The sequence below is a fragment of the Chlorocebus sabaeus genome, chromosome 14 (assembly GCF_047675955.1).
Source record: "Chlorocebus sabaeus isolate Y175 chromosome 14, mChlSab1.0.hap1, whole genome shotgun sequence".
NCBI lineage: Eukaryota > Metazoa > Chordata > Mammalia > Primates > Cercopithecidae > Chlorocebus > Chlorocebus sabaeus.
This window is the reverse complement of record NC_132917.1, coordinates 98,111,851-98,125,111: the sequence shown is the minus strand read 5'-3', so window position 1 is coordinate 98,125,111 and position 13,261 is coordinate 98,111,851. Positions and strand designations below refer to the sequence as shown.

The window sequence follows — 13,261 nt, the reverse complement described above, 5'->3', positions numbered from 1 at the left end:
TCTGCCTCCTCACTTCCTTCAGCCTAGGAGGGTTCCACTCCATAATTGGCTTGTTTACTGCCACTTTGAGGGTTTCTGAATGGCAGAGGTGGGAGGGAAATTTTGCTGGAAGAAAAGGAGTGTGTGCCTTGAGCTTTGAGGCTGATGAGTAAACCCTCCAAATGTCTAACTACCTGCGAAATGGCCAAGAACCCAGGTGAGAAAAAAACACAAGGCAGTGCAAGGCAGCTGAAGATCTCCGGAAGACCACTGGAGGGAAGCTAATGCTGGCGCCAGGGAAAGACGGGACAATTACCAAAACCTAATCTGCTTGCGTCTGCTGAATAGTCGAAAGCACCACTTGGCATTGTTCTGAGCAGCAAGCCAATTAGAGACCTCCCAATTCTGCTTCTGTGGGTTGGCACCTCCAATAACATCACTCCCCTGCTCAAAAACCTGTAGCTCCACGCTGGGAGCAAACTTAGCATCCACCACCAGGCCCCAAACGACTCCAGCCATTGACAACTGAGCATCAGAACCACTATGCCCACGAAACAGGACCACCCGCTGGGCCACCAGCACACCTTTGCTTCTCCACTCGGGTTCTCTGCTTGCGGGGTTCCCTTTGCCTCAAGCAGCAAGCCTCTCCACCTTTTAAGGTTCTCTTCAAAAGCACCTTCCCCTGTGAATTCCCCAATTTCCCAGCCCCTTCTCGACTCCACCCCATACTCTAAATCTCCATCACCCTGGCCTCTTTTCAGGTATCTTACTCTGTCTTGCTTCAACAGCTCCCTGAGGCCTTGCTCCAGCCCTCCAAGGGAGCGAGTGTGTCTTATTCAGCTTTGATTCATCAGGAGCACACAGCATACTAGCTGGCAGACGGCAGACACTTGAGAATGGGTCTCCTGCTCCAAAATCGTTCACCTCAGAGGCATAGGAAGTGATGGGCAAAGGGACACAGAGTCACACAAACAGAACACTAAAGCCAGCAGACACAAAACACGCCAGGGGACAAGAGGCGTCTCGAAGAAATTGAACCAGGGGAACTACATCCAGCCTTACCCTTCTTGAACTCCTCCAGCATGGCATCCAACTTGGTGTCATGGAAGACAAAGTGCACCGGGTGGTTGTAGAAGCGAGTGATTGTCTTGAGCGGGGTGCAGTCATCAGGGTCCACAAAGGCCAAGTCTTTGACGTAGAGAATATCTACAATATTGGACTGCTCATCTTCGAACACCGGGATGCGGGTATAGCCGCTTTCCATGATCTCGGACATGGTGTTGAAGTCCAAGATGGCATCGCTGCGGATCATGAAGCAGTCCTGGAGCTGAGTCATGATATCCTCTACGGTTTTGGTGCGGAGTTCCAGGGCACCCTGGATCATATTGAGCTCCTCTTTCACGAGGTCATTATACGGCTCCGTCACCTTCAACATCTCCATCAGCTTCTCCCGGTTGTAAACAGTGCGAATCTCCTGGCCCAGAAAAAAGTCCAGGAGCTTGCTGATGGGAAAACTGAGGGGGAAGGTGAGCAGCATAAAGAATTTGGTGAGAATGATGGTGTTGGCACCCACAGCCAGCCCGTGTCGGGAGCACAGGGCCTGAGGTAGGATCTCCCCAAAGATGACAATGCCAATGGTGGAGGAGGCCACCGCCATGAGGCCGGACCCGATGAGGTTGTCTAGAAGGATGGTGAGGGAGGTGTTGACCAGCACGTTCCCCAGGAGCAACGAACAGAGAAGGTAGTTGCCCTTGCGCCGGATGGGCTCAATCTTGCGGGCATAGCGCCTCTCCTTCTCGGTGCCACAGTTCTGCACGATGCGCAGCTCCATGGGGTCCAGGGCCATAAGCCCGAGGTTGAGGCCAGAAAATATGCCCGACAGCACCAGCAGCACCGTAATGAGAAGGATGTGCAGCCAGAGAGGCAGGAACCTCCCAGGCTCCTCCACCATGAAGAGCAGTGAGTCCTTGTCCGTCCACTTCAGCCAGGGCCCGTCGGGCTGGGCCCGGGTGCACAGTGCATACAGTTTCATGTTCTCGCTCCTCCGGAGGAACTTGGTGAGCACCACCAGCACGCCGGACGTGTTCCCGCGGCTCACGTTGACCAGCTGCTGGACAACCAGGTCCTTGGTGAGCTCGAGACAGCTGGTGGACTTGTGGAGGGTCTCGGCATCGTCCACCTCGGTGAAGGAGATTAGGTTACCGGAGATGTTGCCCAGGCTGTAGCCGTACAGCCTCAGGTTCACGGTGCTGCCCTCGGACACGAAGATGATGCCATCGGGGTTCGTCCCACACGACTTGTTGCAGCTCGCCAGCCTCATGCCCACGATCGCGCCCTGCTGGGGGCTGCCCTGGCCCCGGGCCCCCCGCGCCCACAGCAGCACCAGCAGCACCGGCGCCGCCAGGAGGAGGCGCCCGCGGGCCGGCCCGTCGCCCGGGCGCCCGCCCCCGCCCACCGGCGCCATGTTGCTCTGGCTCTGCCGCCGCCGCCGCTCCCCGCGCCACGCCGCGCGGCCCAGCTCCGCACCGCCGCTCCGGCCGCTCCGGCCGCTCCGCTGCCGCCGAGCCAACTGCCCGGGCCGCGAGCCTGACGTCAGGTCAGCGCCCCGCCCGCCACGCCCCGCCGGCCCACGCCCCTCATTTGCATTGGAGGTCCCGCCCCCGGGGCTCGCTGCTCCAGCCCCTGCCCTTAAGGGGGTCCAGACGCTTAAGGTGGAGCAGCGCCGGAGCGCGAGAGCCGCGGGCGGGGACAGGCCCAGTGCTCCGCCTCCGCGCCCTTCCCCGCCTTTCTCTGCCGGTGGGGTCGGCTCTCCTTCTCCGGGACCTGGTCTCCTCGCCACGCCGTTCCTGTTCCTCGGCCTCGCCCGGCCGATCGTGCGAGGCTCCTTTCCCGTCCCGGCAGCCTGCAGCTGGGGGTGGCCCGCTCTGCAGGCAGGGCGAGAAAAGTGCTTTTCCTGATGTAGAAAAAGAAAAAGGGGGCCGGGCGCGGTGGCTCAAGCCTGTAATCCCAGCACTTTGGGAGGCCGAGACGGGCGGATCACAAGGTCAGGAGATCGAGACCATCCTGGCCAACAGGGTGAAACCCCGTCTCTACTAAAAAATACAAAAAACTAGCCGGGCGAGGTGGCAGGCGCCTATAGTCCCAGCTACTTGGGAGGCTGAGGCAGGAGAATGGTGTAAACCTGGGAGGTGGAGCTTGCAGTGAGCTGAGGTCCGGCCACTGCACTCCAGCCTGGGCGACAGGGCGAGACTCCGTCTCAAAAAAAAAAAAAAGAAAAAGAAAAAGGGAACCTGAGGGCTTAGGCTGGCATTGCAGCCTGCCCCTTGGGGACTTTTCTGGCCTCCTCGCTGCTGAGATTTTTGCTGACCTTGTCCCAAGGCCAGAAGTAGTTTCCCCCAGCCCCAGCCGTAGCCCCAGCCCGACGATGCTTCCATCAACCAGTGGCTGCCAGATGTGGAAGGCAAATCTGGGGAACTAAGGTTATAGAAGGGCCGGGCTCTGGCCTAGACTTGTCTCCTGTCGCTTCCATTTAGGTTTGGATATTTATTGAACATCTACTTCGTACCGGCACTTGTTCTAGGCTCTGACAATAGAGCAGTGAACAAACCGAAGTAGCTGCCCATTGGGTTTACAGTCTAGAACAGAAAACAGGAGATAAACAAGTAAACACATATATTCATTAAATTCCCCCCACAACCCTCAGAGTTAGTAGAATTATTTCCATTTAGAGATGTAGAAATTGAGCCGAGACACAAATCCTGGTCCCTCCAGATTGTCATCTCCCAGCCCATTTCCCCATCTGTAAATGCGGGTAAGAATGATAGAGCATTACTTCGCTAAGCTTGCGGGAACCGTGGACCTAGACGTTGAACACGACAGGACAGCTCTTTAGAATATTATTTGGCTAGGTAGTAGTTGTGGCTACCTGCCTTCCAGGACCAAACTCCTAACCCCAAATTGTGGTGATTGATCAGCTGGGCAGCTGCCTGTGGACATGAGCAGGCAGGTGCGGCAGTGGGCCTATCCCTGAAGTGACTGCTTCTTGAATGGCCCCACCCCTGTGTCAGTAGGGTGTATGAGGAAGACCGCAGCTGCCCACCCTGTGAGGGGGAAGGAGACAGACAGATAACATCCTTACAATAATTGCAGAGGTGCACAGAGAAGATCAGGTACTGGGTTGACCACCAGGTCTCACAGCAAATCTTTTCCCAGTACTGAAGACACAGAACCCACTTTACTCTCTTCCCCCACTGACACTTGTGTTTATTATTATTATTATTATTTTTTTTTTTTTTTTGAGACAGAGTCTCGCTCTGTCGCCCAGGCTGGAGTGCAGTGGCGCAATCTCGGCTCACTGCAAGCTCCGCCTCCCGGGTTCACGCCATTCTCCTACCTCAGCCTCCCCAGTAGCTGGGACTACAGGCGCCCGCCACTGCGCCCGGCTAATTTTTTTCTATTTTTTAGTAGAGACGGGGTTTCACCATGGTCTCGATCTCCTGACCTTGTGTTCCGCCCGCCTCGGCCTCCCAAAGTGCTGGGATTACAGGCGTGAGCCACCGTGCCCGGCCTTATTTTCATTTTGGTATAATGTTTGCTAATAAAAGCAACAATCACTACCAAACGGAAGGAGCCTAAACAGAAAGGAACAATCATACAATGTTTTGGGAGGAGGTGTGGTAGCAGAGAGGCCTGGACTCAAGAAAGCCATATTAGCAGGGGTAGAGGATTCTGTAACTAGGCCCGCCAGGAGAAGTCTATTGCAAGTAGGGGTCCCACTCATAGCGGATACTTTGTAGCGAGTGCCCAGCAGGCCAGTTTTTTCGAGGCATAGGAGCAGTGAAATGGGCACTGGCTGAGACAGAACAAAAGCAGAACCTTGACTGCCTGTTCCTTCCCTGTCTCCACCAATCAGGAAGAGCCACCTGAATTGCCTCAAAGCAAGCCCAGCTCTCCTCATCTCCTAGCGAACTGTAACACCAGCACCCTGCTCCATCCCTACCCCCACCTCCCATACTTAAAACTTTCCTATTCTATTATCAATCAATTGGCTATTTTTTCCCTTTTTCTTAAGATTTTATTTTTTTCTCTATTTGTCTTTTTTCTGCTTAAGTATGAATTGGCTCTTTTTATTTTACCCTTCTCAGGCTGTCTACACTCAGAAGCTCTGTTCATATGCACTGAGTCTAATGACAGAAGCCAATAAAGAAAAGGAAAAATAAGTTTTTTAGATACTTAGGTTAAATGTGGGAATACCAACTTGGGCAATATAGCAAAAACTCATTTCGACTAAAAGTTTAAAAAATAAAAAATTAGCTTGGCATGGTGGTGCACACCTGTAGTCCCAGGACTTTGGGAGGCCAAGGTGGACAGATCACCTGAGGTCAGGAGTTCAAGACCAGCCTGGCCAACATGACGAAAGCCCTTCTCTACTAAAATTACAAAATTAGCCAGGTGAGGTGATGCACGCCTGTAATCCCAGCTACCCGGGAGGCTGAGGCAGGAGAATCACTTGAACCTGCGAGGTGGAGGTTGCAGTGAGCCAAGATCATGCCACTCACTCCAGCCTGGGCAACAGAGTGAGACTTCGTCTCAAAAAATGAATAAATAAATAAATAATACAATAAAAATAAAAAGATAAACAGTATCACTTATTGGAAGAGGCACACGGGGCCCAGGCCAAAGTCCAGGTTCAGTTGCTGCCAGCTTGCAACCCTGGTTAGGGAATCTGCCCTTTCTGCATCTCCCACGTCGAAATACCTCTCCCACCGTGGGGACAGCATGGAGATAGCGGTCTATTAACATGCTGGGTCAGGAAGCTTGGATGCATGCACGGCTCTCTGTTAACCAGGCAGTGAGAATGGCAGAAAGCGAATGTGCAAGTGAGGAGCCTCTCCCCTTTGGGGGCAGATAAAGGCATGATCAGACCTGTTCTCTCTGCCTCAGGATGGCAAGTCCTTACTTACCTAGTTGCTTCTATTTGCAAGTAAGAAATTGCCCAGAGGGGTCCTGATCCTGGACCCCTGAGCATGTCACAGCACTCTAGTCATGAGATCCTCGGAGCTCACTGCTTCTTTCCAGGTGTAGGCCCTGTGGCAACATGGCTACACCTCCAATAATTGAGCCCGCTCCCTCCTGGTTCTGTGCAGGGAAACAGTCTTAAAGGCTTAGTGCCCCTTCGCTTGTACCTGGCGTCGCGCTGATGCTGGAGATCCGATGATGAACAAGGATCCTGAATTAGTAACCCGGGATCTAATCCTCCCAGGCTGGCTTCTAAGCCCTCTTCACCCTCTGGGTCTCCAATATAGGGAGCTGCTGGCAGAGTTGCTGCTGGCAGAGAAGCTGCTGGCAGAGAAGCTTCCCTTCCGCGAGTGGGGCTCACAGCCTGAGGCCTGCCCTGGCCCCACAATGGGCAGAATCCCTCTGGGTGCACCGTGGGCCCTGGGGTTGGAGAACCTGGTTGGGGACCATGAGACATCTTTTCAGGGTGAGCTATGCATCGTCGTCAGTACATGCAGTGGCCTGTTCACCGGCTACCCGTGAGTCTACTATGATAGCCCTGAACATCTGCAGGACTCATCCATGCCATTAAATTGTCTCAGGAAGGAAGGCGCACTCAACCCTCTACAGAAGGACAGAGTGAGCGTGGAGTTAGCTAGGCTGGTGCCTTGGCTCAAATCCCAACTCAGGTCATCCTAGCAAGTGGGGGCATGAGGACCTGGATAGGAGGATGTCATGATTTCTACCTGAGACGAAAGTTTAATTGAGCCAGAGGAGGGAGTGAGAGCATCACATCAGTGGGTCCAGGCCAAGGAAGTCGAATGCCAGAGCAGCAAAGGTGAAGAGGTTTGTGTTAACTATGTAAGTGGGCTTCAAGATTCCTCTGGCCACAGGACAAATTGTTTTTCTTGGGAGCAGGACCATGGAAGGCAGGATGCCCCACCATGGAGGTTCAGAGCACAGTTTTGAAGGGCTCCGGGGGCTGGCTTGGCCGCTGATTGCCTGTGTGACCTGGGACTCTGGGACATTCTCGAGTGTTGAGTGAAATAAATGATGAGCCATAAGTACTTCACAAGTGTCTGGCCCACGGTAAAAGCTCAGTAAACATGCCCAGTCACCATGATAATGATGAAAATGATGTGGCCAGGATCCTTTTATTTTCTTTTTCTTTTTTTTTTTTTAAGACAGGGTCTTGCTCTGTCATCCAGGCTGGAATGCAGTGGCACGATCATGGCTCACTGTAGCCTCAACCTCCCTAGGCCAAGTAATCCTCCCACCTCAGCTTTCTGAGTAGCTGGGACCACAGTCACAGCGCGCACCACCATGCCCAGCTAATTTCTTTTTGTTTTTTGTAGAGATGGGCCCAGTCTGGTCTCAAACTCCTGGCCTCAAGTGATCCTCCTAGTTCGGCCTCCCAAAGTGTTGGGATTACAGGTGTGAGCCACTGTGCCCAGCCCCACGGCTAGGATTTTTAGAAGATGCTTGTAAATTTCCTTAGCTGCAGTGTGTCTCTCCATCCACCTGCAGCCACAGCCTTCCCGTTCATTTTCTTCCCTTTCCTCCAAGTGAGGATGATGAGGGAAGAAGGGAGGCTGAGGGGGAGGCCACCTGGGACTAAGCAAGACCCTGTTGGACCCTTGGGCCTCCGTCGGGACGACAGAAAGGAGGCGGGAGTGGAGGAGAAGACTGTTGGAAGAGAGCCTAAGAAAAGTTTTCACAGCACAGAGGGGATCAAGCTGAAAACGCTGGGCAAGCCAGGAAGAGAGGCAAGCCTCTCATTCGGTGTCAGACACCTGGCAAGCCCTTAGGCAAGGCCTGCCTGGGAATCCCCTACTAGTACCAGGGCCCAGGTGGGGAGTCCCTCGGCCTGCCCTCTCTCATGCCACCCTCCTCCCGCCCTCTGTCCCTAAGACTGGCTACCCCAGCAAGTTTTCCTTCCACCTCCAAAAACACAAAGACCCTTCTTTTAAGACATTAACTATAAATTACTAGAGAAAAACAAGAAAGAACAAGATAACAGACACCGAGTATCTATAAAGGCCTAATAACAAAGTGCTTGGAATCGTCCCTAGTTTCTGATTCTTTTTCTGAGCTGGCAAATGGAAAAAAGTCTATAGCAAAAATATCAAGGGCTCTGTCCCTTGCTAACCGGAGAACTGGGGCAAAGTGCTTCACCTCTTAGGGCCTTGGTTTCTCCATTTTTAAGATGGGGATTACCCGGGAGGCAGAGGTTGCAGTGAGCCAAGGTCACAGCACTGAACTCCAGCCTGGGTGACAGAGTGAGACTCTGTCTCAAAAAAAAAAAAAAAAAAAAAAGGCCAGGTGCGGTGGCTCACACCCATAATCCCAGCACTTTGGGAGGCCAAGGTGGGCGGATCACCTTAGGTCAGAAGTTCGAGACCAGCCTGGTCAACATGGTGAAACCCTGTCTCTACTAAAAATACAAAAATTAGCGGGGCATGGTGGTGCGCGCCTGTAATCCCAGCTACTCAGGAGGCTGAGGCAGGAGAATTGCTTGAATCCAAGAGGCGGAGGTTCCAGTGAGCCTACATCGTGCCATTATACTCCTGCCTGGGTGACAAGATCAAGACTAAAATAAATACATCCATAAAATAAATAAAAATAAATAATTTAAAAAATAAGATGGGGATCAAGAAATCCTTCTCGCTGCATCAAAAGGACAAAATGAGCCAGAGTTTGAAAGCACTGCCCCATAAATGTTAGGTCCTTTTCCTTCCCCAGTCCAAGATTTTCAATTACATTTCAATCATCTGATCATTTGTGTAATTTTCTATTTTTACTGGGCTTCTAAAATGCAAACGTTATACATGTTCACTGCAACAAACTCAAATAACACAGTGTATAAAGTAGAAAACGTTGGTCCTCCCTCCCCTTCATCCCAGTGCCCAGGGATTGTTTTTCTGTTAAGTATTTTGCCACCGTCTGCCTTCTTCATTACCTTCTCTACCGTACTCTGGGCTAGAGGCCATTTCTCATCGGGTTTAGAATCCTTCAGGGACAAAAACTGTATCATAGTCATTGCTGTATCAGAAGTGACCAGCATTCCATATGCATTTATGGAATGAATTGGACGTCCCTTAATAAAGAGGTATGAGCTGTGTTCAGTGGTGTGCACCTATAATCCCAGCTACTCAGGAGGCTGAGGCAGAAGGATCAATTGAGCCCAGGAGTTTGAGGCTGCAGCATGCTAAAATTAGTCCTGTGAGTAGCCACTGTACTGTAGCCTGGGCAACACAGCAAGACCCCATCTCTTAAAAAAAAAAAAAAAAGTGGCGTAGGAATAATACTTTTGGGACCCAGGCGTAGGAAATGAGTAGGAAGCACTTGGCCAGTGGCCTTATATGTAAAAGTACAATTCTGTTTCCAGAGACTATATCTATTGATATAAATTCTGTTCTATTTCTTTTTTTTTAAATCTGTGTCTTGATCCAACTAAATTGATTTCTTGACTGATCCACATTTGAAAAATGCTGGTCTCATATATTGCTCATGGGCATCCCAGTGGAACTTGCCCGGGAGGAAGGCTGCAGGGACTTGTGGGCGTTAGAAGGGTCCGGTCTGTGTAAGTGGCACCTACACCCACAGAACTTGGCACAACTCACATGTGGCAATAAATCACCTCGGGCATACTGATGAGGCAAGTTCCTGATTCCTCAGTGCTATTGTGCCCCAGCTCACCCAGAAATCCATAGAACCTTTGAGATCTTCATTCCCAAGTATCCAGATTTTCTCAGGTTTGTCCCAAACAATTGCCAAGGTGCCAATTACCTGTAGACATTTAGCAACCAGCTCAATTTGCTGGGCCTCGGGGCCTTTCTTTAACATAAGAGGACTGGATCAGATAAACAGGTTCAATGCTAATTTAAATTCCTGGATGTGTAATTCTTCCTGGGCAACACAGGAAAGAATTGCAACTGACCTCTGTAAGGTGAAGGCAAAATCAGCATCATCAGATGCAGTGGACACCTGTTGTTTGGATCTGTCCGGCTTCCTGTCCTCTTTCTTCCAGGCACGGTACCTCCCCTTTCTCTGGAGACTTGTCCCTCCTCCATTTCCAAGGGTTCCAGTAGGAATGGGAAGCTACCCACGCATGGACAATCAAAGCATCCCTGGCTGCTGTTCATCTACAGTGGGGAGGGGACAGAGAAGGGTCGATCAGGGGTCTGACTGGGGCTTTTATATAAGGAGGAGGTCCCTAAATGGAGGTTATGGAAGCCTCAAGCTGTCAGCTGCAGTGTCCCCTCTGCCTGCTGAATGCACTACTTCTGTCCCCCTTCACCTCAGCCCTACAGGGAGACCGGGAGGGGTACTATTCTTAGTCTCATTTTCTAAACAGAGATTTGGAAAGGTTAACAATCCTTCTCAGGGTTGGGGGCAGCGGTTCACACCGCTGTAATCCCAGCGCTTTGGGAGGCTGAGAAGAATCACTTGAGGCCAGGAGTGTGAGACCAGCCTGGGTAACACAGTGACACCACTACCACGAACCCCCCACCCCTGCCCCCATCTCTACAAAAGTTAAAAATAGGCCAGACATGGTGGCTCACGCCTGCATCCCAGCACTTTGGGAGGCAGAGGTGGATGGATCACCTGAGGTCAGGAGTTCAAGACCAGCCTGGCCAATATGGTGAAACCCCGTCTCTACCAAAAAATACAAAAACTTAGCCAGGCGTGGTGGCGGGCACCTGTAATCACAGCTACTTGGGAGGCTGAGGAATGAGAATCACTGGAACCCGGGAGGCAGAGGTTGCTGTGAATCGAGACTGTGCCACTGCAGTCCAGCCTGGGCAACTGAGCACGACTCTGTCTCAAAAAAATAAAACAAAATAAAATAAAATAGGCTGGCGTGGTGAAATCCCGTCTCTACTAAAAATACAAAAATTAGCTAGGCATGGTGGCACGCGCCTGTAATCCCAGCTACTGGGGAGGCAGAGGCAGGAGAATCAGTTGAACCTGGGAGGCAGAGGTTGCAGTGAGCCGACGTCGTGCCATTGCACTCTGGCCTAGGTGACAGAGCGAGACTCCATCCCAAAAAAAAAAAAAAAATTAGCTGGGTGTGGTGGCGGATGCCTATAATCCCAGCGACTCAGGAAGGTGAGGCAGGAGAATTGCTTGAACCGGGGAGGCAGAGGTTGCAGTGAGCCAAGATTGGGCCACTGCACTCCAGCCTGGGTGACAGAGCAAGACTCTGTCTCAGGAAAAAAAAAATGTATATATATAACCTTTTTATTAGCAATCTCAACTCAGTGGGGACTTAACATGACACGGTTTTATTTCTTTTCCATTCAAGGCTTTTAACCAATTTCTGTCACATTTCCCTTTCTGTATCCTTCTTGAGATCTTGGATAGATTCCATAGCTTTAGTATGACTTTTAACATTAAAAGCCCAATCAGGGCCTGTAATCCCAACACTTTAGAAGGCTGAGGAGGGAGGATTGCTTAAGCCCAGGAATTCAAGACCAGCCTCGTCAACATGGCAAGACCCCATCTCTGTGAAAAACTTAAAAGTTAGCCAGGCATGGTGGTGCACACCTGTGGTCCTTGCTACTTGGGAGGTTGAGGCTGGAGGATCGCTTGAGCCCAGGAGGTTGAGCCTGCAGTGAGTCATGATTGCTCCACTGCATTCCAACCTCAGAGCAAGGCCCTGCCTCAAAAACAAAACAAAACAAAACACAAAACAAACAAAACAAGCCAGGTGCGGTGGCTCACGTCTGTAATCCTAGCACTTTGGGAGGCTGAGACAAGCGGATCACTTGAGGTCATGAGTTGAAGACCAGCCTGGCAAACATGGCAAAACCCCGTCTCTACTAAAATACAAAAATTAGCCAGGCACGGTGGCGTGCGCCTGTAGTCCTAGCTACTTGGGAGGCTGAGACGGGAGAAATGCTTGAACCCGGGAGGAGGAGTGAGCTGAGATTGTGCCACTGCACTGCTGTCTGGGTGATAGAGCGAGACCCCATCTCAAAAAAAAAAAAAAAGAAAGAAAGAAAGAAAAAAGAAAACAAACAAACAAACAAACAAAAAACCCCTGCCATCTCACTTCTGATATATATCATCTGTGTCCCCTCCCTACCGTCTTTCTCCAGGCTTGGGGATCAGTTTCTGCTGATTCCCTTCCTGTGGGGAAGACTCTGGTCAGCCTTTCGCCCCTCCATTTGCTGAAGGGGCTGGAGGGGGATATGTGTGTGTGTGCTCGCTTGTGTCTGGTGTCGAGTGTAGGAGGTCATGGGATGGTTCTGGTACACGTTCCCCTCCTTCTCAGGTCTAACTTTTCCAGTGTTGAGGAAAGAGAGAAGAAGGGTAATCTCTCTTTACTTAATTTCCCACAGTTTAATCGCCACTCGTTTTGTGGTTGTTACTGGTTGACTGAGTGTGATTTGGTGTCCAGATATTGGTTCTCATAGCGGGAGGCTCGGGCCCTGTCAGGCCTCCTTGCTCCTTGCTTCTCACTCTTGGGGTCCCATTTGCCTGGCAGGTGCGCCTCTTGGGGGAGCCTACCCAAGGGTTGTAGTAGAGACCACTCCAGGGCCAACACCTCTTTTTTTTAGTTTTTGAGACAGGGCTTGCTTTGTTGCCTAGGCTAGAATGCAGTAGTGCAATGTTGGTTCACTGCAGCCTCAACCTCCTGGGCTCAAGTGATCCTCCCACCTCAGCCTCCTGAGTAGCTGGGACTATAGGCATGTGCCAGTGCACCCTGCCACCAACTCTTCTTTCTGCCCAACTCTGTCTCCAATTCTCTCCTCCTTCTGATCTACGAGTGACGGGGGCATGAGAGCAAGTTCACTGCCTGAGCAGAGGTCTGACTGTGGCATGAGGTGCCAGTCACCCTTCTTTGCAGGAGCCTCCAAATTGTTTTGGAATACCCCCTTCATTTGACTTGGAGAGGTATGTGAGTTATCTTCTTTTTTTTTCTTAATTGAGATGGAGTTTCGCTCTTGTTACCCAGGCTGGAGTGCAATGGCACAATCTTGGCTCGCCGCAACCTCCGCTTTCCGGGTTCAAGCAATTATCCTGCCTCAACCTCCCGAGTAGCTGGGATCACAGGCGCCCGCCACCACGCCTGGCTAATTTTTGTTTTTTTTTTGTTTTTTTTGTTTTTTGAGACGGAGTCTCACTCTGTCGCCCAGGCTGGAGTGCAGTGGCCGGATCTCAGCTCACTGCAAGCTCTGCCTCCCAGGTGTACGCCATTCTCCTGCCTCAGCCTCCCAAGTAGCTGGGACTACAGGCGCCCACCACCGCGCCCGGCTAGTTTTTTGTATTTTTTAGT

The 13,261-nt window shown here is 51.4% G+C and overlaps 1 protein-coding gene across 1 annotated transcript in view; it reads right to left on the bottom strand.

Moving 5' to 3' along the window:
- CNNM4 (cyclin and CBS domain divalent metal cation transport mediator 4) overlaps nt 1-2,550 on the bottom strand; it is a 53,441-nt gene extending 50,891 nt beyond the window's left edge. The window contains exon 1 of the mRNA XM_008008033.3: nt 1,042-2,550. Coding sequence (XP_008006224.2) covers nt 1,042-2,443 — 1,402 coding nt within the window. The 5' untranslated portion in view covers nt 2,444-2,550. The remainder of the gene's footprint in view (nt 1-1,041) is intronic.
- Between the last annotated feature and the right edge of the window lie 10,711 nt (nt 2,551-13,261).